The sequence below is a fragment of the Strongylocentrotus purpuratus genome, unplaced genomic scaffold (assembly GCF_000002235.5).
Source record: "Strongylocentrotus purpuratus isolate Spur 01 unplaced genomic scaffold, Spur_5.0 spur5_scaffold_14, whole genome shotgun sequence".
NCBI lineage: Eukaryota > Metazoa > Echinodermata > Echinoidea > Camarodonta > Strongylocentrotidae > Strongylocentrotus > Strongylocentrotus purpuratus.
This window is the reverse complement of record NW_022145599.1, coordinates 1,994,658-2,022,502: the sequence shown is the minus strand read 5'-3', so window position 1 is coordinate 2,022,502 and position 27,845 is coordinate 1,994,658. Positions and strand designations below refer to the sequence as shown.

The 27,845-nt window shown below is 38.8% G+C and overlaps 1 protein-coding gene across 1 annotated transcript in view; it reads left to right on the top strand.

Moving 5' to 3' along the window:
- Window positions 1-27,845, top strand: part of LOC576169 — a 193,001-nt gene that overhangs the window by 117,594 nt on the left and 47,562 nt on the right. The window contains exons 155-175 of the mRNA XM_030984926.1: window positions 281-1,420; window positions 1,700-2,155; window positions 2,351-2,464; window positions 2,918-3,031; window positions 3,294-3,407; window positions 3,957-5,096; window positions 5,616-6,071; window positions 6,262-6,375; window positions 6,938-7,051; window positions 7,322-7,435; window positions 8,216-9,355; window positions 9,666-10,121; window positions 10,300-10,413; window positions 10,983-11,096; window positions 11,457-11,570; window positions 12,003-12,914; window positions 13,631-13,858; window positions 14,063-15,544; window positions 21,069-22,697; window positions 24,636-24,977; window positions 26,916-27,257. Of these exons, the coding sequence (XP_030840786.1) occupies window positions 281-1,420; window positions 1,700-2,155; window positions 2,351-2,464; window positions 2,918-3,031; window positions 3,294-3,407; window positions 3,957-5,096; window positions 5,616-6,071; window positions 6,262-6,375; window positions 6,938-7,051; window positions 7,322-7,435; window positions 8,216-9,355; window positions 9,666-10,121; window positions 10,300-10,413; window positions 10,983-11,096; window positions 11,457-11,570; window positions 12,003-12,914; window positions 13,631-13,858; window positions 14,063-15,544; window positions 21,069-22,697; window positions 24,636-24,977; window positions 26,916-27,257 (10,749 nt within the window). The remainder of the gene's footprint in view (window positions 1-280; window positions 1,421-1,699; window positions 2,156-2,350; window positions 2,465-2,917; window positions 3,032-3,293; window positions 3,408-3,956; window positions 5,097-5,615; window positions 6,072-6,261; window positions 6,376-6,937; window positions 7,052-7,321; window positions 7,436-8,215; window positions 9,356-9,665; window positions 10,122-10,299; window positions 10,414-10,982; window positions 11,097-11,456; window positions 11,571-12,002; window positions 12,915-13,630; window positions 13,859-14,062; window positions 15,545-21,068; window positions 22,698-24,635; window positions 24,978-26,915; window positions 27,258-27,845) is intronic.

Genomic DNA, 27,845 nt, shown 5'->3' with positions numbered 1-27,845 from the left:
TGTCTTCTTAGGTATACTTTAGGTGTACCTAAATGATTTCCGTATCAATAATCAGATTGTATACCATATGCTCACATACGAGTTATGTCCCTAATACAGGTATTTGTTTGAAGATTTAGAACCATCTGGCCATTATTAGGCAACGCATTCAACAAAAAAAGTTCATTGCAGTTTAGTTTAAAGATTCTGTGTGAATGGGTATAAGAAGCAATAATTTTTTGTTTATAAGTGTCATAACAAGGTTTCTTTAAAATGTCATTAATTTCCCTTCTCCTTTCAGAAATCGTTGAATGTGATGGCGATCCATGCATGAATGATGCCACCTGCATAGACTTGGTTGCCGGATATGTTTGCCTGTGCAGTACTGGATGGCAAGGTCTACATTGTGAGAATGACATCTTAGAATGTGCAAGCAACCCATGTCTAAATGATGCCACGTGCATCGACCTGCTTGATTCTTATGAATGTCAGTGCCCTCCAGGTTGGAATGGAACTCACTGTGAGATAGACATTGTAGAATGTGCCAGTAATCCTTGTCTGAATGGTGCTACTTGTCTTGAAGACATCAATGGATATGACTGTCAATGTCCAGAGGGATGGACTGGAGGTCACTGTGAAGAGGAGATTCAAGAGTGTTCCAGTAACCCTTGTCAAAATAACGGAACCTGTGTCGACCTCATAGGTGCCTTTAACTGTGTCTGTGCACCAGGATGGACTGGAACCATATGCGAGATTGAGATTGATGAGTGTGACAGCACTCCATGTAAAAATGGTGCGGTCTGTGTTGATATTATTGGCAGTTATGAATGTCAGTGTCTACCAGGCTGGCAAGGAGTTAATTGCGAATCTGAGATCCTTGAATGCAGCAGTAATCCATGTCAGAATGGAGCTGAATGTTTTGACATGATCAATGCATACCAATGTATTTGTGATCCAGGTTTCAATGGTACCAACTGTGAAGTTGATATTGATGAATGTGCCATTGACCCATGCCAAAATGGTGCAAATTGCTTTGAATTCATCGATTTCTATGAATGCCAATGTTTACCAGGTTGGAATGGAACCAATTGTGAAGTCAACATTGATGATTGTGATGGGAATCTTTGCGTCAATGGTGCTACCTGCATTGACGAAATAGATAGTTACAGTTGCCAGTGTCTTGAAGGTTGGGTTGGACGATTCTGTGCTAGTGAGATCTTAGAATGTCTGAGCAACCCCTGCCTTAATGGAGCAAACTGTGTAGACTTGATTCCAGGTTATCAATGTGAATGCACTACTGGATGGACAGGAACACACTGTGAAACAGAGATCTTGGAATGTTCCTCTGATCCTTGCCAGAATGAAGCTACTTGTACTGATCTGATTGGTACATATGAATGTCACTGTGCTGCAGGTTGGAATGGCACTAACTGTGAAATCGGTAAGTATTTGTAAATATTTTTCCTTCTCTTCTTTATCATTGATGATTTAATAGAATTGAATAGAAGCACAAGTTACAGTTGAAGAAGTTGCTAAAGGATTTCTGACATGAAAATACATTGGACTAAGGCATCTGATTTAGGACACCCCATGATATCTTCATTAATCATAGAGATAATTCATTATTATTAAATGCATCATAGATAAATGACTCTTTTTGGTTCATGAGAATTTCAGAGTTTCCCATGATGTACTAAGAAAATGTTGTTTTCTCTTCCAGAAATTCTTGAATGTGCTGGAGATCCCTGCATGAATGGAGCTACCTGTGTGGACCTTATTGCCATGTATGAATGCATCTGTGCTCCAGGATGGAATGGTAGCAACTGTGAAGTAGACATCCAGGAATGTGCCAGCAATCCATGTCAAAATGGTGCAACATGCATAGATGAAATAGGATTGTTCACCTGTCAATGTCCTCTTGGCTTCACTGGTGTACTATGTGAGGCTGACATAGAGGAATGTTCCAGCAATCCTTGTTTGAATGGAGCAACCTGCGTTGATCTTATTGGAGGGTACCAATGTGAATGTGCTTTAGGTTGGGAGGGCATTCACTGTGAAATAGAGGACCAGGAATGTACCAGTGATCCTTGTCAGAATGGGGCTACTTGTCTTGATTTAGTTGGCGGTTATGAATGTCAGTGTACTCTAGGATGGAATGGAACAAACTGTGAAATAGGTGAGCATATCATGTTTTTTTGTGTGAATAAGAGGATGGCAATTTAAATTTAAAGTAGGGTATGAAGGTTGAAACGTTTTGAAATCAAATTAAAATGTTTATTATGATCCAAAATAGCCCTTTAGTGGCCCATTTTTCTGTTCTTCTTTGCATTCTAAATCTAATTCATTCTCTATATTTTTATTGATATTCCAGAATCTGATGAGTGTTTGAGCAATCCTTGTCTGAATGGAGCTACCTGTATAGATTTCTTTAATGGTTTCCAATGTCGATGTGCCCCTGGATGGGAAGGAGACTTGTGTGCAATGGGTGGGTATATAGTTTTCACCAATAAACGAAAGATTAAGTAGCCAATAGCAATATAAAATTCATGAAATTTCTGTCAAATCTTTGGCTTAAAACATGTATGGAGACCTCTATAAGAACCATTAAGTTGGCTTTCTCAGTGATATATATTTTAGTCTTGTGGAAAGCTTGTCATGAAAACTGCCTCCATGAGCATTATACATGGAACACCACTTTATGCGTACTTAATATTGTTCCTAAAACTTTTCATAGTAGTGCCAGGTAAGGCATATTTTGATGGTATTGCTATTTCACAAAGTTCTCTGATTTTCTTGTTTAGCTAATGAGCCTTCAATAATGCAGCTGGTACTTAATCTACTAATAACGTTACTGTATCTCTTAAATTCAACATATTTTATAACTTTTGGGGTCATTTTTTACTATATATGCCTTGTCTCTCTTTTTGCAATATTATAGAAATATTTGAGTGTGCCATCATGCCCTGTCAAAACGGTGCAACATGCGTGGATAGATTAGCAAGTTTTGAGTGCATTTGTACTCCAGGATGGCAAGGCGTGATTTGTACAGAAGGTTAGTATATTCAAAATATCATACTTTCATACAGATATGACTTGGAAATGAAACTCTTAACTAGTGATTTTATATCAGATGAAAAGCACATTAGTACTCTTATAGATGTGGAGAGTGTTATTTCTCCTATTATATTACAAAACAACAAACGTGCCTTAACAATGCTGCTTTTAGAAATTGCCTCATTTGATTTGCATCGGTTGTTATGAAGTACCTGTACATAATGAATATATCATTACGTATGAATCTTTCTTCTCTACAGATATTCTAGAGTGTGCCAGTAATCCGTGTCAAAATGATGCAACTTGCTCAGACCTGGAGAACGGATTTGATTGTGTGTGTCCATTCGGATACAGAGGACCACTTTGTGAAGAAGGTAAGACCCTTGAGACTACTGGTACTGTTCAGTTAATTCATAAATAGACATGCATGTGGGAGAAGGCCATCTGTAACATATAAGTGTTAAAGACGTACATATACCATGGTGTTCGATTCCAAATATAAAAATCCCATTCTTTATATATATATATATATATTTCACTCTTCGTATTTGATCCGACAGTGCCACAATACCATCACTCTGTAAGGTTTTGTACAAACATACACTCACCATCTCATGCAATGTTCTACAACTTGAAGTAACTATGTGTTCTTAGGTATACTTTAGGTGTACCTAAATTATTTCCCTGTCGATAATCATATTGTATACCATATGCTCATATAAGATACATGTCCCCGATACAGGTATTTGTTGAAGACTTAGAGCGGTTTGGACGTTATTAGGCAATGCATTCAACAAAGAAAGTTCAATGCAATCTAGTTTAAATATTCTTTGTGAATTGGTATAAGAAGCAATATTTTTTTGTTTTTTAAGTGTCATAACAAGGTGTCTTTAAAATTTAAACAATTTCCTTTCTCCTTTCAGAAATCGTTGAATGTGCTGGCAATCCATGCATGAATGATGCCACCTGTGTGGATCTGGTTGCTGGATATGTGTGTCTATGTAGTACAGGATGGCAGGGGATTCACTGTGAAAACGACATCTTAGAATGTGCAAGCAACCCATGTCAAAATGACGCAACCTGCATCGACCTGCTTGATTCTTATGAATGCCAGTGCCCTCCAGGCTGGAATGGAACACACTGTGAGATGGACATTGTAGAATGTGCAAGTAATCCTTGTCTGAATGGTGCTACTTGTCTTGAAGACATCAATGGATATGACTGTCAATGTCCAGAGGGATGGACTGGAGTACACTGTGAAGACGAGATTCAAGAGTGTTCCAGTAACCCTTGTCAAAATAATGGAACCTGTGTCGACCTCATAGGCGCCTTTAACTGTGTCTGTGCACCAGGATGGACTGGAACCCTATGCGAGATTGAGATTGATGAATGTGGCAGCACTCCATGTCAAAATGGTGCAGTCTGTGTCGATATTATTGGCAGTTATGAATGTCAGTGTCTACCAGGCTGGCAAGGAGTTAACTGCGAATCTGAGATTCTTGAATGCAGCAGTAATCCATGTCAGAATGGAGCTGAATGTTTTGACATGATCAATGCATACCAGTGTATTTGTGATCCAGGTTTCAATGGTACTAACTGTGAAGTTGATATTGATGAATGTGCAAGTGACCCATGCCAAAATGGTGCAAATTGCCTTGAATTCATTGATTTCTATGAATGCCAATGTTTACCAGGTTGGAATGGAAGCAATTGTGAAGTCAACATTGATGATTGTGATGGGAATCTTTGCATCAATGGTGCTACCTGCATTGATGAAATAGATGGTTACAGTTGCCAGTGTCCTGAAGGTTGGGTTGGTCAATTCTGTGGTAGTGAGATCTTAGAATGTCTGAGCAACCCCTGTTTCAATGGAGGAAACTGTATAGACCTGATTCCAGGATATCAATGTGAATGTACTACTGGATGGACAGGAACACACTGTGAAACTGAGATCATGGAATGTTCCTCTGATCCTTGTCAGAACGGAGCTTCATGCAATGATCTGATTGGTACATATGTATGTCAGTGTGCTCCAGGTTGGAATGGCACTAACTGTGATATAGGTAAGTGATCGATTATGTTTCTTTATCATTAAAAACGGGAAAAATAACAAAATGAAGATATATCTATCCCTTCAGTATGTATAAAAAAAAATTTTGCTTACATCCTATACTTCACTTCTATCTTCCGAGTCCTTATTTTTATATAATATGTTGAAAAGGTGTTGTCCGTTCAATATGAGCATCGGTCTGAATCTGGTTAATTGACATTGCATTCACTGCCATTATATTTGCTCTGAAGTTTTGTGTTGAATGAGGTGCATACCTAAATATTCCTTCGTGATCTATGAGAATTATTATTTATGAAATCTTTGTCCGAAAACAAGTGGCTTTTAAGAGCAGTGTTGACTTTTATTTTCTTAAAAACAATTCTCATTGGCATAAGAAATCAAAATTAAGAAAACCATTGGTTGTAACTGGGCAAAGATTGATGTATATGCATACTTTTGGTTGAGAAACTTGAGATTTTATCAAAGTGTACCATAAGTGTTTTAATACTACGGTAATTATTTTTTTTCTCAGAAATTCTTGAATGTGCTGGAGATCCCTGCATGAATGGAGCTACCTGTGTGGACCTGATTGCCATGTATGAATGCATCTGTGCTCCAGGATGGAATGGTAGCAACTGTGAAGTAGACATCCAGGAATGTGCCAGCAATCCATGTCAAAATGGTGCAACATGCATAGATGAAATAGGATTGTTCACCTGTCAATGCCCTCTTGGCTTCACTGGTGTACTATGTGAGGCTGACATAGAGGAATGTTCCAGCAATCCTTGTTTGAATGGAGCAACCTGCATCGATCTGATTGGAGGGTACCAATGTGAATGTGCTTTAGGCTGGGAGGGCATCCACTGTGAATTAGAGGACCAGGAATGTACCAGTGATCCTTGTCAGAATGGCGCTACTTGTCTAGATTTAGTTGGAAGTTATGAATGTCAGTGTACTCTAGGATGGAATGGAACCAACTGTGAAATAGGTAAGAATATCATGTTTTCTTGGGGGAATAAAAGGATGGTAATTAAATTTAAATTAGGGTATGAAGGTTGAAATACCTTGAAATCAAAATGAAATGTTTATTAGGATCCAAAATAACCTGTCAGTTTTCGGTTTTTGTCTTCATCTTTACACGCTAAATCTAATACTTTATATTATGATTTTCATTCCAGAATCTAACGAGTGTTTGAGCAATCCTTGTCTGAATGGAGCTACCTGTACAGATTTATTTAATGGGTTCCAATGTCGATGTGCCCCAGGATGGGAAGGAGACTTGTGTGCAATTGGTGAGTAAATTTGTTACCAAATAACCATACATTAAAGAAATAGCGAAGCCATAGTTAAATGATTATCCTGTAGGCTCAAAAGATGCTGGATTTCCTGTCAGACACAGTGCATCTGCTATCATAATTATAAACCATTAGGTCAGTCAGGAATCCCTTGACTTATACAAGCTGATCGCCTTTCTGATCATCAAGATATTTATGATTCGAATTAGAAATTTCAAAAACTGTTTCCCAATGGTTTTTATAACACTACAGTCTATTGGGTAAACAAGTACGGTAAAACCAGTCACTCAAAGATTTTTACTTTTTTTGAAGCACTTCATGATAATTTTTTAGCCCCCTTTTTTTTAAGGGCTTCAATATTACAACTCAGATCTGTCAAACTGGAAACATTCATTGTTAAACAATGACTTTAAGCTAGTCTAGCTACCAATGATTCTGCATCTTGATATTCAAGATTTCTTAATCAGATTTAGTAGTCTCTTAGTATTCAAATGTTTCTATGTTTTCATAAAATTACATTCCTTTGGTGATAACCACCATTTGTGCTTTATGTAAACAGAAATTTTAGAGTGTTCCTTCAACATCTGTCAGAATGGTGCTACATGTGTGGATGGATTGGCAAGTTTTGAATGCATTTGTGCACCTGGATGGCAGGGTGTGACCTGTACAGAGGGTGAGCATTTTTTAATATTGAAAACACATTTTGTACGCTTTTTCAATGTGAATCAATCTACAATGTTGTAAATTTTTATGTGTAAAGTACATTAGAATTAATTTGGAACGTGTTACTGTCAAATTGATGCTCGTAATCATTACCTAGCAGAGTTGCTGTTGAATACTTCTCTCCATTACCATTGGCATTGTTGATTTTCCTTTTTTCCCCTTTGTTTTCCTTTTGAAGTGCATATATTTAAAACATTTTTATGTATCATTATTTGAATAGATATTCTAGAGTGTGCCAGTAATCCTTGCCAAAATGGTGCAACTTGCTCAGACCTGGAAAACGGATATGAATGTGTGTGTCGTTTTGGCTTCAGAGGAACACTTTGCGAAGAAGGTAAATCTTAATGACTACTGTTTTAGTATGTATATGTTAAGGCAAGTGTACGCAATATCTTTCATGTAGTAGAAGAAAGGACATTATATGAAATATCTATCTTTGTCTCATAGCTTGGAGGCCGTTGGGGCTACAATGAAATGGACCTTTAGACACAGCTTCTCCATAATTTCCTCTCTTTAACCTTTCTAGTTAGCTACTCAAATGACATTACTGTCCATTGCTTGATGTTGTCAGTCCATTCCTAGTTGGTCTGCCCCCTCTCTTTTCCCATTAGGTCCTCCATGACATGCAATATCATGCTCGTCGCTTATTTTTTTATTTGCGTATATGTCAAACACCTGATTTACTAAATACCAAGGAACATTTTTAGCTGGGATAATATTTGAATGATCAAAATGAATATCAGGAGAGGTTATACAATCTACTTTAAGAACTAAGTGCCATGTATTTATTACTACAAGAAGGAAAATTGGATTGAAAATAATTTCTCAATTTTTTTTTGTAATACATCAACATGTGAAGAAGACGAGTGTTCAAACTCTGCTGTGAATATGCATCGAGAAAAGAAAAAGAAGAGTTTTCACCCAAACCATTATGATGATCGACACTTGGTTTTTACTTTTGATATGAACCAGTTTAATCACCAGGTGCCCTTAAAATTAATAATTAACATAAGTTGCTCTTCTGCTTTAATAGACAGGTAGTACATTTACGCCTTTTTGCTTTCAATTGCGTATGTCAAAGATTTTATGATTTTTCTTTTGTTTTCTTTCTCAGAAATTGTTGAATGTGCTGGCAATCCATGCATGAATGACGCCACCTGTGTAGATCTGGTTGCTGGATATGTGTGTCTATGTAGTACAGGATGGCAGGGGATTCACTGTGAAAACGACATCTTAGAATGTGCAAGCAACCCATGTCTAAATGACGCAACCTGCATCGATCTGCTTGATTCTTATGAATGCCAATGCCCTCCAGGTTGGAATGGAACTCACTGTGAAATAGACATCGTAGAATGTGCCAGTAATCCTTGTCTGAATGGTGCTACTTGTCTTGAAGACATCAATGGATATGACTGTCAATGCCCAGAGGGATGGACTGGAGTACACTGTGAAGAGGAAATTCAAGAGTGTTCCAGTAACCCTTGTCAAAATAATGGAACCTGTGTCGACCTCATAGGTGCCATTAACTGTGTCTGTGCACCAGGATGGACTGGAACCCTATGCGAGATTGAGATTGATGAGTGTGACAGCGCTCCATGCCAAAATGGTGCGGTCTGTGTTGATCTTATTGGCAGTTATGAATGTCAGTGTCTACCAGGCTGGCAAGGAGTGAACTGTGAATCTGAGATCCTTGAATGTAAGAGCAACCCATGTCATAATGGAGCTCAGTGCTTAGAGATGATTAATGGATACCAATGCATTTGTGACCCAGGTTTCAATGGTCTGAAGTGTGAGAATAATGTAGATGAATGTGCCAGTGACCCATGCCAAAATGGAGCAACATGCCTTGAATCTCTTGATTCGTATGAATGCCAATGCTTACCAGGTTGGAATGGAACCAATTGTGAAGTCAACATTGATTATTGTAATGGAAATCTTTGCATCAATGGTGCTACCTGCACAAATGAAGTAGATGGTTACAGTTGCCAGTGTCTTGAAGGTTGGGTTGGTCAATTCTGTGGTATTGAGATCTTAGAATGTTTGAGCAACCCCTGTTTCAATGGAGCAAACTGTATAGACCTGATTCCAGGATATCAATGTGAATGTACTACTGAATGGACAGGAACACACTGTGAAACTGAGATCTTGGAATGTTCTTCTGATCCATGCCAGAACGGAGCTACTTGCAATGATCTGATTGGTACATATGAATGTCAATGTGCTCCAGGCTGGAACGGCACTAACTGTGAAATTGGTAAGTCACTTTCATTTCCTTTTTATAATTATTTCACTGTTCCTCTATCCTGGAAAAGGGGAAGAATTTGTGTTATAAGTCAAAGATGCTTCATCATTGTAGTGCTGATAACATTTTTACTTAATTTCCTTTACCCCTAAGCCATCGAATATGATCTGCTATATCGGACATATCAAATATTGCAATAATAAAATTGATTGATATGAACCATCATAAATTGAGATACATATATACGTATAATATTTAACCCTTTGTCCAAATAGAAGTGCATTTTAATGTTTGTAAATATCATTTAACATTATCCATACAGAAATTCTTGAATGTGCTGGAGATCCCTGCATGAATGGAGCTACCTGTGTGGACCTTATTGCCATGTATGAATGCATCTGTGCTCCAGGATGGAATGGTAGCAACTGTGAAGTAGACATCCAGGAATGTGCCAGCAATCCATGTCAAAATGGTGCAACATGCATAGATGAAATAGGATTGTTCACCTGTCAATGTCCTCTTGGCTTCACTGGTGTACTATGTGAGGCTGACATAGAGGAATGTTCCAGCAATCCTTGTTTGAATGGAGCAACCTGCATCGATCTGATTGGAGGGTACCAGTGTGAATGTGCTTTAGGCTGGGAGGGCATCCACTGTGAATTAGAGGACCAGGAATGTACCAGTGATCCTTGTCAGAATGGGGCTACTTGTCTTGATTTGGTTGGAGGCTATCATTGTCAGTGCCCTCTCGGATGGGATGGATCTAATTGCGAATCGGGTAAGAACATACATTTTACAATTTAAAAAAAGCTAATTCAATTTGTACAATGATTGAATTAATTGATTAGGAAATTATAAGTAGTAAGGTAATTTGAATTCCCCCTCGCTTTACTTTTTCTTGAGTATTGCTCTGTTTTGGAACCTGTTAAAATTTCTACATATTTATGGTTTTGCAGACTTTGATGAATGTGTGAGCGATCCTTGTCTAAATGGAGCAACCTGTGCGGACTTCTTCAATGGTTATTTCTGCCAGTGTGCTCCTGGCTGGGAAGGAGAAGCATGTCAGATAGGTAACTATGAACATTAACAAGTGGTGACATTTCATTGAATTGATATAATTTGATGCATTTCACAATGCAACAAAGTCTCTTATTGCAGTGTTTTTGTTAAAGAAGGTATTAATGGTTTAACTTTGATAATTTAGAGTGGGTGAAGTGGGACGTATGTACTTGTAGGCATATTTTTCTGAAATTTTGAAAGTATACACCATTAGTATTTAATATTTTCATACGTAGGCCTATATATATATATATAGGATTACATTTTTTTTAGACGCTTGATGAAAGCCCTTATTTTACCTAGCAATTGTTCACAAATATTGAAACACTTCTCTGTAAGAAATTATATGTAGGATAAGAGGATAAGAGGTATGGTACTGTAAGTGGCAGATGATGATAAGGAGAGAGAGAGAGAGGGAAGAGAGATGAGCGTGATGGGGAGGGAGAGAGAGAGAGAGAGGGGGGACTTCATGGGACAAGCAATAGTTGAGTGATGGTATACACATTGTATTCTCTGTTATGATATATGATTGTTGTTATTGACCTTAAAACCCTCACTATTTTTGTTTTCTTGTCAACAGAAATAATGGAGTGTTCCTGCAACCCGTGTCTAAATGGTGCTACTTGTGTTGATGGATTAGCAAGTTTTGAATGCGTATGTGCTTCTGGATGGCAGGGAATAACATGTGCAGAAGGTACACAAAGATATGTAAAGCAATATGTACTAAAACTACCATCAAGATGTCACTATATTTTTTCTTCTTTAAATGCCTTAGGAATACTGGAGATAATTGTCTGTTTACGTTTTGTGCGAAGGAGAAAAAGTAGAATCAAGTATTTCATTCCTGGTTTTAATAATACGTATATATTTTTCATCGTTATACATGGTTAATGTTAAATTTTTGTAACATTATAAGTAAAGCTAAAGATAATGGATTGCTATGAGTGGCCATATGCCAGTTATGAGTGCTATACAATACTCCACTATTATTCTCATTTTTTAAGAATTTGTAAAGAATTTGTAATGCTATATATGACATTCTCTCCTGAACCAGATATTGCAGAGTGTGCTAGTAACCCCTGCCAAAATGGTGCAACGTGCTCTGACTTGGAGAATGGATTTCAGTGTACTTGTCCTTTTGGATACAAAGGAAGACTTTGTGAAGAAGGTAATGTCCATTTTTTTTTACAAGAACTAAGACATTTTTATGTTAGAATTGATAAAACAAACTGATAAGATAGAAGGGAAGGAACTGTTTGTATATCACAACATAATTTAACTCTAGTTTTATTGTATCATTTGGAAAAGTGTTTAAGGACCAGTTTGCGTATGCACATGCAAAAAACAAATTCTTTTTTGAAGGAATACATTGTGACAATGGTATTCATATCGTTTTACTAGTAACCACTCATGGAGATAAACACCAAGTTATTTGAGAAGTCGACACGTGAATCGAAAGGTGATCCTGGGTTCCAGTTTTACTGCAAGTAGTTATTTTTATTGTAATATTTTGTGCTGTTAAGGACACTATAATATAAAGAGCTGAGATGTATTTAAATTACAAGATAGAAATAAATGTGTATAATTTGCTTTCTTTCAGAAATCATTGAGTGTGATGGCGATCCATGCATGAATGGTGCCACCTGCATAGACTTGGTTGCCGGATATGTTTGCCTGTGCAGTACTGGATGGCAAGGTCTACATTGTGAGAATGACATCTTAGAATGTGCAAGCAACCCATGTCTAAATGACGCCACCTGCATCGATCTGCTTGATTCTTATGAATGCCAGTGCCCTCCAGGCTGGAATGGAATTCACTGTGAGATAGACATTGTAGAATGTGCCAGTAATCCTTGTCTGAATGGTGCTACTTGTTTTGAAGACATCAATGGATATGACTGTCAATGTCCAGAGGGATGGACTGGAGTACACTGTGAAGAGGAAATTCAAGAGTGCTCCAGTAACCCTTGTCAAAATAATGGAACCTGTGTCGACCTCATAGGTGCCTTTAACTGTGTCTGTGCACCAGGATGGACTGGAACCCTATGCGAGATTGAGATTGATGAGTGTGACAGCGCTCCATGTCAAAATGGTGCAGTCTGTGTTGATATTATTGGCAGTTATGAATGTCAGTGTCTACCAGGCTGGCAAGGAGTTAACTGCGAATCTGAGATCCTTGAATGCAGCAGTAATCCATGTCAGAATGGAGCTGAATGTTTTGACATGATCAATGCATACCAGTGTATTTGCAATCGAGGTTGGAACGGCACCCACTGTGAGCTAGACGTCATGGAGTGTGCCAGCAGTCCTTGTCAAAATGGAGCAACCTGCACAGACTTAATAGACGCCTACGTTTGTGAATGCCCCAAAGGCTTCAATGGAATCCACTGTGAACTGGCAATCCTAGCATGCAATAGCAATCCATGCCAAAATGATGCATTGTGCCTTGACCTCACTCTTGGATATCTCTGCATGTGCGCCCCTGGTTGGACAGGGGAAAATTGTGAATTTGGTAGGGTTATAATTACCTGTGACTTGTCATGCTAAGCATTTTACTAATCGAGACTGAAGTTTTAGTTTTGTAGGTGCTTGTGACTGTTCAATTAATTCGAAAGTGAATCAGCTACCTTTGTAAAATATGTCATTGAATAAGATTTCATTTGTTTTGCATAATGTGCCATTGTAGCTATATGGCAAGGAATTGCCAAAGGTGTAAGTCATTTGAGTCATATGATCCTTTTTCATTTAATGCATTCATATTTTATTACTTTCTACTTCAATGGCTGATATTCATAGTAATACATTCCTTTGTCACCTCATATTTTTGTGTGTGCAATTCATGTTTAAATAAGTAATTACTTAGGTCCAGTATAATCGCTATTTGTCTTTTTGATACTCGTGTATTTGAAACTTTTGTATTTTTGCGTAATTGATCTTTCATTATAGATGTGCATATATTTGTGATTGGTTTGCAGGTTTCTGTTCTACTGAAAGGAGCATTATATCATTAGAGTGATTTATTTACAAATGTTATAGTACATAATAGTGGTACCTGGTTCTAAATCCAAACCCAATTGAAACCCTTTGAAATTCAATATTTATTATGCTTAATCATGTGGTATTGGTGAAATGCAACTTGGTTCTGTTTTTACATTTAGTTTTATGTAGCATTACATTGCTCTGTCTTTTTTAACAGTTTAATTTCAACATTGCCTCTATTTGTTTCAGAAATGACTGAATGTATGGATGATCCATGCATAAACAATGCCACCTGTGTAGATCTGGTGGGGGGCTATTCATGCATCTGTGGTCCTGGATGGAATGGAACCAACTGTGAAATGAACATTCAGGAATGTAGCAGTGATCCATGTCAGAACAATGCCACTTGTATCGATGCTATAGCAAGTTATCAGTGCGTATGTCCACCTGGATGGACTGGCCCTACATGTGAACTAGGTATGTTTTTAATGAAGTTATTTTTGCTATTGATAACTGTTTTGATAAAAGATAATTTATTGATATTGATATTTTAATGTACTGTATTATATGTCGTGGAAATTATTTAATGTGTGATATGTAATGCGTTTCTATTTAAAGGCATTCTCAATCGATAACAATAAAAATGTGAATTAATTTGTCATACATTTTCTTTATTTCCAGATATTCAAGAATGTTCAAGTAACCCGTGCTTGAATGGAGCCAACTGTACAGAGTTGCAAAATGGCTACGATTGCATTTGTCCTTCTGGATTCGATGGAACACATTGTGAAACCAGTATTTTTACGTGTTCCAGTGATCCATGTTTGAATGGCGCCAATTGTATGGAACTTGTGAATGGATACTTATGTGTTTGTGCCCCTGGATATTTTGGTACGCACTGTGAGCGTGAAATTGTGGAATGTTCTAGCAACCCTTGTCAAAATGGAGCCAACTGCACAGAACTAGTTGATGGATATGAGTGCTTGTGCCAACCAGGCTTCAATGGCACATTCTGTGAGGCAAATATCCAGGACTGTTCAGAAAATCCGTGTTTGAATGGTGCAAACTGTATGGACTTGGTCAACGGCTATCTTTGCATATGTGCACCTGGATTTACAGGAGAACACTGCGAGACTGGATTTCAGGAATGTGCAAGCAACCCATGTCAAAATGGAGCCAATTGTACAGAAGAGATAAACGGTTTCCTGTGTGTCTGCCCACTAGGTTACAATGGCACTTTCTGTGAAGATGAAGTATTGGAGTGTTCCAGCAACCCATGTCAAAATGGAGCTGACTGCACAGAGCTAATCAATGGTTATGAATGTGTCTGTCAACCAGGTTACAATGGGGTAAACTGTGAGAACGAGATTCAAGACTGTGCAGGAGATCCCTGTCTGAATGATGCAAACTGTATGGACTTGATTAATGGATATCTCTGCATTTGTCAACCAGGTTACAATGGACTACACTGTGAATCTGAAACTCTAGAATGTGCCAGCAACCCTTGTCAGAATGGAGCCAACTGCACAGATCTGATTGATGTGTACTTTTGCCAATGTCCATTGGGCTTTAATGGAACAAACTGTGAGATAGAGCTTGATGAATGTGGCAGTATTCCATGTACAAATGGAGCCAACTGCACAGACTTGGGGGATGGGTATATTTGTCATTGTCCAGTAGGATACACAGGTATAAATTGTGAGCAAGATATTTTGGAATGTTCCAGTGATCCATGTCAGAATGGTGCTACTTGCTCAGAGCTTATCAATCGCTACGAGTGCATCTGTGCACCAGGATACAATGGCACGCACTGTGAGACTGAAATACAAGAATGTTCAGGGAACCCATGTCTGAATGGTGCAAACTGTATGGACTTGATTAACGGCTATCTCTGCGCATGTGCTCCAGGATTTGAAGGAGATCATTGTGAGCTTGAGATTCAGGAATGCGCCAGCAACCCTTGCCGGAATGGGGCCAACTGTACAGAGGGAATAAATGGATATATATGTGTATGTCCCCCACGTTTCAACGGTACTCATTGTGGAACTGGTTTTGCAGAATGTGAAAGTAATCCTTGCCAGAACAATGCTACATGTATTAATGGATTGGGTGACTATCAATGCAACTGTGCTCCTGGATGGACTGGAGAGACTTGTGACACAGGTAAGGTTATCAATCCTTTGTTTTGGTGATTTGAAGTTGTGTCCATTCATTCTTTGTCAAGATTATACATTATGCATTTCCAACTATGCTGTCAGCTTTCTAGGCCTTCTAAAATAGAACAATGCATAGTAGTAAACACACTGGGTGGTATTCTCGAAAGTGGCCTAAGTTAAACCTGGCCTAACTTAGTCTGTGGTTTAGTTAGTCCAGGCTTAACTTGGGCCGCTGACCTAAGTCCTTTTCATTTCTCGAAAGGTGGCTTAACTGATCCATGGTTTAAACCTGGCTTAACTTAGTCCATGGATCATTCACCATGGTTACAGTTTCTGCACATGCTCAGTACCGAAGCTGCGACGTAACAATGCACTAAGACAATGGGCTAAGACAATGGATGCGCGCAGTGTGGAGAGGATGCATCACCTCGACAACTTGAGCAATATGACGTCCAGGGGCGGCGGAGCGACTTCCAAAGCGGGGGGCAGAACTAACAAATAAGGGCACTCGCTGGAATTGTATCATTGTTTAAAGGGAAATTATCAGAGGTGAAAAGGGTCATATATCGCACCTGAAAAGGGGCATTGAACATATTTTAAAAGGGGCACTTATGAGAATGAAAAAAAGGCACTTAAAATAAAGGAAATGTGCATTTGTTGAAATAACAGGGGCACCGATAATTTTGTTAATAGGGGCACCTCTCAAATTTAAATAGGGCAATTATCAGAGGTGAAGGGGCACTTCTCAAAAGTGAATAGGGGCACTTTTTGCAAAGGAAAATGGAAACTTGTCAAAGGAAAAGGGGCGCGTGTCAAAATTAAAGGGGCACTTATCAGAGGTGAAAAGGGGAAGGGGCACTTTTCCTATGGAAAAAGGGGCACTTCTTACAAAGTTAAAAGGGAACTTTCCTATAAAAAATGGGGCATTTGAAAAAAGGGGGCACTGTACCCCCCCCCCCCCAACTCTTTCTCCCTATCTCCATCTCTCTCACACACACTATCTCACATCATTGTTTATTTCTCTCACCATTAAACTGTTCTTTCTCATTTGGTTCCCTTTTTTTTTTACTCTATCTCTCTCTCTCGCTCGCTCTCTTTTCTCTCACTGTTCTATTTCAAGACTTTTTCCATGTATAATTCAATGAACCCAACAGTATGCACATTAAAATCAAAAGGTATGAAAGGAATAGTGTATATAATATATCAACAATTATGTTCAATTTATTTATTTTTCTTAAAACAGAAAAGATTGTAATTCACGATGAATACGATTATAAAATTGAAGGTCAAATATTATGCTCCAATAGCCTCATAATCTGCTACTTGAAATTATTATAATTCAAAGCTATGTATTTGTTACATTACTTTTTCCCATTTTTAAAAACAAAGCATAGTCTACTTTTGAGCCGTCTTTCTTTTGCAGGGAATCTGTTATATCATGACTTGCACTATAATATAAAACACATTATAAAACATGATTTCTTAAATGACTAAAAAATCACAATTTTTCCAGTGAAACAATGAACATCTGATGTACATAAAAACATCCTTATGAGTGATGGTTGCTTTGTGGTTCATACACACAACAAGGACATATCAGACTTTTTATCAATGGTTGCTTGATTGTTACCATGGCTTCATGATATGAGGATCATAATACAAAGGTTTTGATCCCCATGCAGTCACAGTTACAGCAGAAAGAGTCTGGTTCATTGAAGAGGCTAAGTAGAACTTCATAGTCCTTGCAAGTATGTCTGTTCAATAAAAAGAGGAAAAAATGAAAGAAAGCACATTGAAACCTATTTTTGTTAAACATTAAAAAGGTCTTGCATGTACATTGTGACCAAAGTGGACTTACATGCACATTGTGGTAAAAGTGGAGTGCATAATCAATTACTTGAAAGTATTGATGGAAAATGTGAATGAACAAATGCCCTCCTTGAAGTGGCTGGGCATACAAACAACAACTTATTCGTACAGCCTACCTGTCAGAAATTCAGCAGCTCAGTATTTCTCCTTCCTCTCTCTGAATTAGTCTCAATAATCAGGGAATTTGCCTTCATTTATTTTACTGAAAAAGAACATCATCCTGAAACAAAAATAAAAAGGTTTAGACCTCATTAAAATATCAAAGATCTACTCCATTGATAATTGGTCTTAGTTATAGTGTCAATCATATTCTAACTTTAAAAAAAGAATTAAGGCGCCTTTCATGTAGGTATTGACTAGGCACCCCCTCCCCACTCAGTTACTAGTAATCATGATTTACAGAATGACTACCGGTATCTCTTTTAAAGTCAAGAACAAACATACACATTCTTGCAGTACTATCTCATAAATGTGCTTGCACCCAGTTGTACTTGCCATTTCATGGCCTAAGAAAGCCCTAAGTAGTTAAAGTCTATAGCCAAGTTAGTCCCTTTCCTAAAATCAAGTCTAGAGGTCTACATCTTACTTAGAAAACCAGCCGACAGTTGGCCTAACCTAGATGTAAACGCAGCCTGGGTTGTAGATTTTACAAGGCCCTAATCGTTAGAGCCCAACTTTTTTCATTTTAGTTCAATCTAACATAACCAAAGATTGTCTTTGTTATGTTATCTCCCAAAATGAGCTTCGTGAAAAGTAAAATGAAAATTTACTGCACTGTACTGTACTGCAGTCTGTAGGGCGTTAAGTCTTATATGGTCTACAATTGTTAGTGGTAGGTTTGAATTTTCTTCTGACCCAAATTTTAAAGTAGTTAATCAACTGTTGATTATTTGTGTCTTATCTTCAGAGATAGTTCCGCCCAAAAGTCTAGGCCAAGCTGTCACTGTCAGGAGTGACTGGTAGCCATGGCAATCGAGCTGAAAATATTAGCTCGTGCCGATGTAAAATGAATAGAAGTTTGAGTGTAGATTGCACCTACATTCATCAGACAAAACAATTTTAAATCACTTCATAATGTACCTGTATATACACATCTGCAGATTCATGAAATCAGCAGATCTTTTTTATAAAAATTGTATAAACATGTTTTAGTTTACAAAATTTAGGAGTAATTACAGCTTTACTCACCAGCAGACTTGCCAAGAAAAATGAAGTATCTATTTTTCCTGTTCAGGACGCGCCTATGTGGGTGCAATCAATACCCGACCGACCATATTAACGCCAGGGAAATGGTAGTAATTATAAAATTCATGTTGGGTCTGCACTCTGCAGGACTGCCTCTCTTGTTGAAGGAATTGAGATGTATTGCTCTGATCTCCTGGCAATGGCTATTGAGATGGACTTCACAAGGCGGGACACCATAGCTTGGGAGAGGCCTTCTTTTTTCATCCCCATGCATCAATTGAAAAGAACCCGAAATAGCAGAAAATCAAGATGAAAATTAATTATGTTGATATTTGATAAGAAAATACAATTTCTCTTTCTCTGTAGTTTACTAACTAGACCTAATAGTATTATAAGACTAAAGTACTGTAACATTATCAGCAAATGTATGTCAAAAAAGGAAGCTTCTGTCCATTTCCTTTCAATTTCTATTAGACCTGTCTAGACTAGACTCTTATTGATGAAATTTAGATCTAGGTCTAGATCTAGTAATATTGTTTTTTTTTTAAATTCTTGGGGGAGGGGGGGGGGAGGGGATGGTTGGTTATGAAAATCATCATCCTGTAGAAAATTATCGCACCAACAGCCACAACTAGCACTGCAGCTCAGGCAGAGGTGATACCAGACCGAAATGTCTGTCTCTTTTGTTCGTTAGCCTCTGATTTGGGTAGGGTCGGCTGAAAGAGAGGAGCCGACCCTACCCAAATCAGTGGCTAACGAACGAAAGAGACAGCTAGATCTAAATTTAGGCCTAGTGCTAGTCCACTTTTAGGCAACAGCGTCTAGAAAATCCACTATAAAAGTAGTTTCTACGTCTAGCAATGATAGTTTTAAGTTGGTGTTAAGGTGGCATATGCGTACGAAAGTACAATAGTGCCAAGAAAAAAATTACCCGGTAAGAAATTGCTCAATCTCAGGAAACGAAAATGTTAACCGACAATTATTTGCACGTATGGGACTGGTCTGCGAACACCATGAACATTTACGAAGTTTCCCCCAAATTTATTCTGTTGAAAGCATTTTAGATTATCACCAGTACATCAACATGAAAGTAACAAAAATACTTTATTAGCTGGTGTAACTTTCATGAGCGCTTATCCGATACAAAAGAGTGTAAAATCAAATATAGAAATTCAATGCAAAACTTACCGTTCACTCTCCGCGGACAGTCGATTTAACTAAAAAGTGACGTCACGCGAAGTTAGGCCGAACTATGACGTTTTTAAACCTGCCCTCTGAGCGGCCTAAAGTTAGGCCGAACTATGACGTATTTAAGCCTGGCTTATCTTTAGGCCACCTTCGAGAATAGCAAAAAAGATAGTCCATGGTTTAAACCAGGTTTAAGCCACTGATTTAACTTTCGAGAATACCACCCACTAAGATTATTCATTTGTTATGGAGAAGGGTAATAGAAAGAAAAAAGCATGAAAACATTTTGGAAATGTAGTGTCAACAAGGATAATCCTTAAGATAAACCCTCATGATCATACTTCAACAAATCAGATTCGAGATCTCTTAAAATGGGAATCCCTAAAAACCAGAAGTAAAAAGCACATGTACATAATACTGTATAAGATTTTCCACAATTTAACTCCAGATAATATGCAGAATAATCTCTTTTTACAAAGAAACCAATAATGCCCTAAGAAATGTCGATGACTTAGTCTTGCCCAAACCTAAAACAGATAATTGTAAACGAACATTGTTTTATCGCAGATCTAAATTGTATAATGAATCACTGGTAACAGTCATATTCATAATGTGATATAGAGGGTTTGGTAGGGTTTTTTTATAGTACGTATGTAATATCTTCGTAATATTTTGTGTTTTATATCTATATTTAAATATCTATTTTCTGGACCTCTAGGAATAACAAAACCATTTTAATAATGGCTCTGAATAGAGCAATCCTGCCGTTTTTAATTTTTGATTTGTATTCAATTTGTAAATTGTATTCTTGTATGTATTTAATTTTTTTTACAGAAAATGAAATCAAACCAAACACCTACGCACAAATAACTTCAAATAGATCTTACAAAGTAATCATTGATAGTCATACATGCATGATTAAATTAGTTTCTTTTGCTCTTCAAGGTTTCTTTTCAACTCACTAGTCAGATATTCACTGCTGTTTTTATGTTTTTCCATTGAGTATCCACCTCATTAACAACACTGAATTTTTCGCATGCCAGTGTTACCCTTTCTTGTGTGAAATACAATAAATGATAACAGTACATTTTATTTGTAATGATGAGTAAAGATCATAGTCTACAAAACAATCTTGAGTTTGAATAGATTGTTTTTGTTGATGATGATGTTATATAGCTATAGCAATCACTAACAAAATTGTCATCAATTTACAACAATGGTGATTTAGAACATGGCCCACTTATTGCTTTTGTCTCTTTCTCTCTCTTTAAATCCTTCTTTCTTTGTAGATGTTTTAGAATGCTTTAGCAATCCTTGTCTAAATAGAGCATTGTGTGAAGAAGGCATTAATTCATATGAATGTATCTGCCTACAAGGATTTTATGGCACAAACTGCGAAACTGAAATTCAAGAGTGTGCTAACAATCCATGCTTAAATGGTGCAAATTGTATGGACTTGATCGATGGATATCTGTGCATCTGTTCACCAGGATATGAAGGAGATTATTGCGAGACTGACATTCAGGAGTGTGCCAACAACACTTGTCAAAATGGAGCCAATTGTACAGAAGAGATAAACGGTTTCCTGTGTATCTGCCCAGCAGGTTACAATGGCACTTTTTGTGAAAATGAAGTAGTGGAGTGTTCCAGCAACCCATGTCAAAATGGAGCTGACTGCACAGAACTGATCAACGGCTATGAATGTGTCTGTCAACCAGGTTACAATGGTATCAACTGTGAGAACGAAATACAAGAATGTTCAGGGAATCCATGTCTGAATGATGCAAACTGTATGGACTTGATCGATGGATATCTTTGCATCTGTTCACCAGGATATGAAGGAGATTATTGCGAGACTGACATTCAGGAGTGCGCCAACAACACTTGTCAAAATGGAGCCAATTGTACAGAAGAGATAAACGGTTTCCTGTGTATCTGCCCAGCAGGTTACAATGGCACTTTTTGTGAAAATGAAGTAGTGGAGTGTTCCAGCAACCCATGTCAAAATGGAGCTGACTGCACAGAACTGATCAACGGCTATGAATGTGTCTGTCAACCAGGTTACAATGGTATCAACTGTGAGAACGAAATACAAGAATGTTCAGGGAATCCATGTCTAAATGATGCAAACTGTATGGACTTGATCGATGGATATATTTGCATCTGTTCACCAGGATATGAAGGAGATTATTGTGAGACTGAGATTCAGGAGTGCGCCAGCAACCCATGTCAAAATGGAGCTGACTGCACAGAACTGATCAACAGCTATGAATGTGTCTGTCAACCAGGTTACAATGGTATCTACTGTGAGAACGACATCCAAGATTGTGCAGGAGGTCCTTGTCGAAATGGTGCAAACTGTACGGACCTGAACAATGGCTACCTTTGCATCTGTGCACCAGGATTTGAAGGAGAACACTGTGAAACTGAAACTCTAGAATGTACCAGCAACCCATGTCAGAATGGAGCCAACTGTACAGATCTGATTGATGAGTACTTCTGCCAATGTCCATCAGGGTTTAATGGAACAAACTGTGAGATGGAGCTTGATGAATGTAGCAGTAATCCATGTCAAAATGGAGCTGACTGCACAGAACTGATCAACGGCTATGAATGTGTCTGTCAACCAGGTTACAATGGTATCAACTGTGAGAACGAAATACAAGAATGTTCAGGGAATCCATGTCTGAATGATGCAAACTGTATGGACTTGATCGACAGATATATTTGCATCTGTTCACCAGGATATGAAGGAGATTATTGCGAGACTGACATTCAGGAGTGTGCCAACAACACATGTCAAAATGGAGCCAATTGTACAGAAGAGATGAACGGTTTCCTGTGTATCTGCCCAGCAGGTTACAATGGCACTTTTTGTGAAAATGAAGTAGTGGAGTGTTCCAGCAACCCATGTCAAAATGGAGCTGACTGCACAGAACTGATCAACGGCTATGAATGTGTCTGTCAACCAGGTTACAATGGTATCAACTGTGAAAACGAAATACAAGAATGTTCAGGGAATCCATGTCTGAATGATGCAAACTGTATGGACTTGATCGATGGATATCTTTGCATCTGTTCACCAGGATATGAAGGAGATTATTGCGAGACTGACATTCAGGAGTGCGCCAACAACACTTGTCAAAATGGAGCCAATTGTACAGAAGAGATAAACGGTTTCCTGTGTATCTGCCCAGCAGGTTACAATGGCACTTTTTGTGAAAATGAAGTATTGGAGTGTTCCAGCAACCCATGTCAAAATGGAGCTGACTGCACAGAACTGATCAACGGCTATGAATGTGTCTGTCAACCAGGTTACAATGGTATCAACTGTGAGAACGAAATACAAGAATGTTCAGGGAATCCATGTCTGAATGATGCAAACTGTATGGACTTGATCGATGGATATCTGTGCATCTGTTCACCAGGATATGAAGGAGATTATTGCGAGACTGACATTCAGGAGTGCGCCAACAACACTTGTCAAAATGGAGCCAATTGTACAGAAGAGATAAACGGTTTCCTGTGTATCTGCCCAGCAGGTTACAATGGCACTTTTTGTGAAAATGAAGTAGTGGAGTGTTCCAGCAACCCATGTCAAAATGGAGCTGACTGCACAGAACTGATCAACGGCTATGAATGTGTCTGTCAACCAGGTTACAATGGTATCAACTGTGAGAACGAAATACAAGAATGTTCAGGGAATCCATGTCTGAATGATGCAAACTGTATGGACTTGATCGATGGATATCTTTGCATCTGTTCACCAGGATATGAAGGAGATTATTGCGAGACTGACATTCAGGAGTGCGCCAACAACACTTGTCAAAATGGAGCCAATTGTACAGAAGAGATAAACGGTTTCCTGTGTATCTGCCCAGCAGGTTACAATGGCACTTTTTGTGAAAATGAAGTAGTGGAGTGTTCCAGCAACCCATGTCAAAATGGAGCTGACTGCACAGAACTGATCAACGGCTATGAATGTGTCTGTCAACCAGGTTACAATGGTATCAACTGTGAGAACGAAATACAAGAATGTTCAGGGAATCCATGTCTGAATGATGCAAACTGTATGGACTTGATCGATGGATATCTGTGCATCTGTTCACCAGGATATGAAGGAGATTATTGCGAGACTGACATTCAGGAGTGTGCCAACAACACTTGTCAAAATGGAGCCAATTGTACAGAAGAGATAAACGGTTTCCTGTGTATCTGCCCAGCAGGTTACAATGGCACTTTTTGTGAAAATGAAGTATTGGAGTGTTCCAGCAACCCATGTCAAAATGGAGCTGACTGCACAGAACTGATCAACGGCTATGAATGTGTCTGTCAACCAGGTTACAATGGTATCAACTGTGAGAACGAAATACAAGAATGTTCGGGGAATCCATGTCTGAATGCTGCAAACTGTATGGACTTGATCGACAGATATATTTGTATCTGTTCACAAGGATATGAAGGAGATTATTGTGAGACTGAGATTCAGGAGTGCGCCAGCAACCCATGTCAAAATGGAGCTGACTGCACAGAACTGATCAACAGCTATGAATGTGTTTGTCAACCAGGTTACAATGGTATCTACTGTGAGAACGACATCCAAGATTGTGCAGGAGGTCCTTGTCGAAATGGTGCAAACTGTACGGACCTGAACAATGGCTACCTTTGCATCTGTGCACCAGGATTTGAAGGAGAACACTGTGAAACTGAAACTCTAGAATGTACCAGCAACCCATGTCAGAATGGAGCCAACTGTACAGATCTGATTGATGAGTACTTCTGCCAATGTCCATCAGGGTTTAATGGAACAAACTGTGAGATGGAGCTTGATGAATGTAGCAGTAATCCATGTCAAAATGGAGCTGACTGCACAGAACTGATCAACGGCTATGAATGTGTCTGTCAACCAGGTTACAATGGTATCAACTGTGAGAACGAAATACAAGAATGTTCAGGGAATCCATGTCTGAATGATGCAAACTGTATGGACTTGATCGACAGATATATTTGCATCTGTTCACCAGGATATGAAGGAGATTATTGCGAGACTGACATTCAGGAGTGTGCCAACAACACATGTCAAAATGGAGCCAATTGTACAGAAGAGATGAACGGTTTCCTGTGTATCTGCCCAGCAGGTTACAATGGCACTTTTTGTGAAAATGAAGTAGTGGAGTGTTCCAGCAACCCATGTCAAAATGGAGCTGACTGCACAGAACTGATCAACGGCTATGAATGTGTCTGTCAACCAGGTTACAATGGTATCAACTGTGAAAACGAAATACAAGAATGTTCAGGGAATCCATGTCTGAATGATGCAAACTGTATGGACTTGATCGATGGATATCTTTGCATCTGTTCACCAGGATATGAAGGAGATTATTGCGAGACTGACATTCAGGAGTGCGCCAACAACACTTGTCAAAATGGAGCCAATTGTACAGAAGAGATAAACGGTTTCCTGTGTATCTGCCCAGCAGGTTACAATGGCACTTTTTGTGAAAATGAAGTAGTGGAGTGTTCCAGCAACCCATGTCAAAATGGAGCTGACTGCACAGAACTGATCAACGGCTATGAATGTGTCTGTCAACCAGGTTACAATGGTATCAACTGTGAGAACGAAATACAAGAATGTTCAGGGAATCCATGTCTGAATGATGCAAACTGTATGGACTTGATCGATGGATATCTGTGCATCTGTTCACCAGGATATGAAGGAGATTATTGCGAGACTGACATTCAGGAGTGCGCCAACAACACTTGTCAAAATGGAGCCAATTGTACAGAAGAGATAAACGGTTTCCTGTGTATCTGCCCAGCAGGTTACAATGGCACTTTTTGTGAAAATGAAGTAGTGGAGTGTTCCAGCAACCCATGTCAAAATGGAGCTGACTGCACAGAACTGATCAACGGCTATGAATGTGTCTGTCAACCAGGTTACAATGGTATCAACTGTGAGAACGAAATACAAGAATGTTCAGGGAATCCATGTCTGAATGATGCAAACTGTATGGACTTGATCGATGGATATCTTTGCATCTGTTCACCAGGATATGAAGGAGATTATTGCGAGACTGACATTCAGGAGTGCGCCAACAACACTTGTCAAAATGGAGCCAATTGTACAGAAGAGATAAACGGTTTCCTGTGTATCTGCCCAGCAGGTTACAATGGCACTTTTTGTGAAAATGAAGTAGTGGAGTGTTCCAGCAACCCATGTCAAAATGGAGCTGACTGCACAGAACTGATCAACGGCTATGAATGTGTCTGTCAACCAGGTTACAATGGTATCAACTGTGAGAACGAAATACAAGAATGTTCAGGGAATCCATGTCTGAATGATGCAAACTGTATGGACTTGATCGATGGATATCTGTGCATCTGTTCACCAGGATATGAAGGAGATTATTGCGAGACTGACATTCAGGAGTGTGCCAACAACACTTGTCAAAATGGAGCCAATTGTACAGAAGAGATAAACGGTTTCCTGTGTATCTGCCCAGCAGGTTACAATGGCACTTTTTGTGAAAATGAAGTATTGGAGTGTTCCAGCAACCCATGTCAAAATGGAGCTGACTGCACAGAACTGATCAACGGCTATGAATGTGTCTGTCAACCAGGTTACAATGGTATCAACTGTGAGAACGAAATACAAGAATGTTCGGGGAATCCATGTCTGAATGCTGCAAACTGTATGGACTTGATCGACAGATATATTTGTATCTGTTCACAAGGATATGAAGGAGATTATTGTGAGACTGAGATTCAGGAGTGCGCCAGCAACCCATGTCAAAATGGAGCTGACTGCACAGAACTGATCAACAGCTATGAATGTGTTTGTCAACCAGGTTACAATGGTATCTACTGTGAGAACGACATCCAAGATTGTGCAGGAGGTCCTTGTCGAAATGGTGCAAACTGTACGGACCTGAACAATGGCTACCTTTGCATCTGTGCACCAGGATTTGAAGGAGAACACTGTGAAACTGAAACTCTAGAATGTACCAGCAACCCATGTCAGAATGGAGCCAACTGTACAGATCTGATTGATGAGTACTTCTGCCAATGTCCATCAGGGTTTAATGGAACAAACTGTGAGATGGAGCTTGATGAATGTAGCAGTAATCCATGTCAAAATGGAGCTGACTGCACAGAACTGATCAACGGCTATGAATGTGTCTGTCAACCAGGTTACAATGGTATCAACTGTGAGAACGAAATACAAGAATGTTCAGGGAATCCATGTCTGAATGATGCAAACTGTATGGACTTGATCGACAGATATATTTGCATCTGTTCACCAGGATATGAAGGAGATTATTGCGAGACTGACATTCAGGAGTGTGCCAACAACACATGTCAAAATGGAGCCAATTGTACAGAAGAGATGAACGGTTTCCTGTGTATCTGCCCAGCAGGTTACAATGGCACTTTTTGTGAAAATGAAGTAGTGGAGTGTTCCAGCAACCCATGTCAAAATGGAGCTGACTGCACAGAACTGATCAACGGCTATGAATGTGTCTGTCAACCAGGTTACAATGGTATCAACTGTGAGAACGAAATACAAGAATGTTCAGGGAATCCATGTCTGAATGGTGCAAACTGTATGGACTTGATCGATGGATATCTTTGCATCTGTTCACCAGGATATGAAGGAGATTATTGCGAGACTGACATTCAGGAGTGCGCCAACAACACTTGTCAAAATGGAGCCAATTGTACAGAAGAGATAAACGGTTTCCTGTGTATCTGCCCAGCAGGTTACAATGGCACTTTTTGTGAAAATGAAGTAGTGGAGTGTTCCAGCAACCCATGTCAAAATGGAGCTGACTGCACAGAACTGATCAACGGCTATGAATGTGTCTGTCAACCAGGTTACAATGGTATCAACTGTGAGAACGAAATACAAGAATGTTCAGGGAATCCATGTCTGAATGATGCAAACTGTATGGACTTGATCGATGGATATCTTTGCATCTGTTCACCAGGATATGAAGGAGATTATTGCGAGACTGACATTCAGGAGTGCGCCAACAACACTTGTCAAAATGGAGCCAATTGTACAG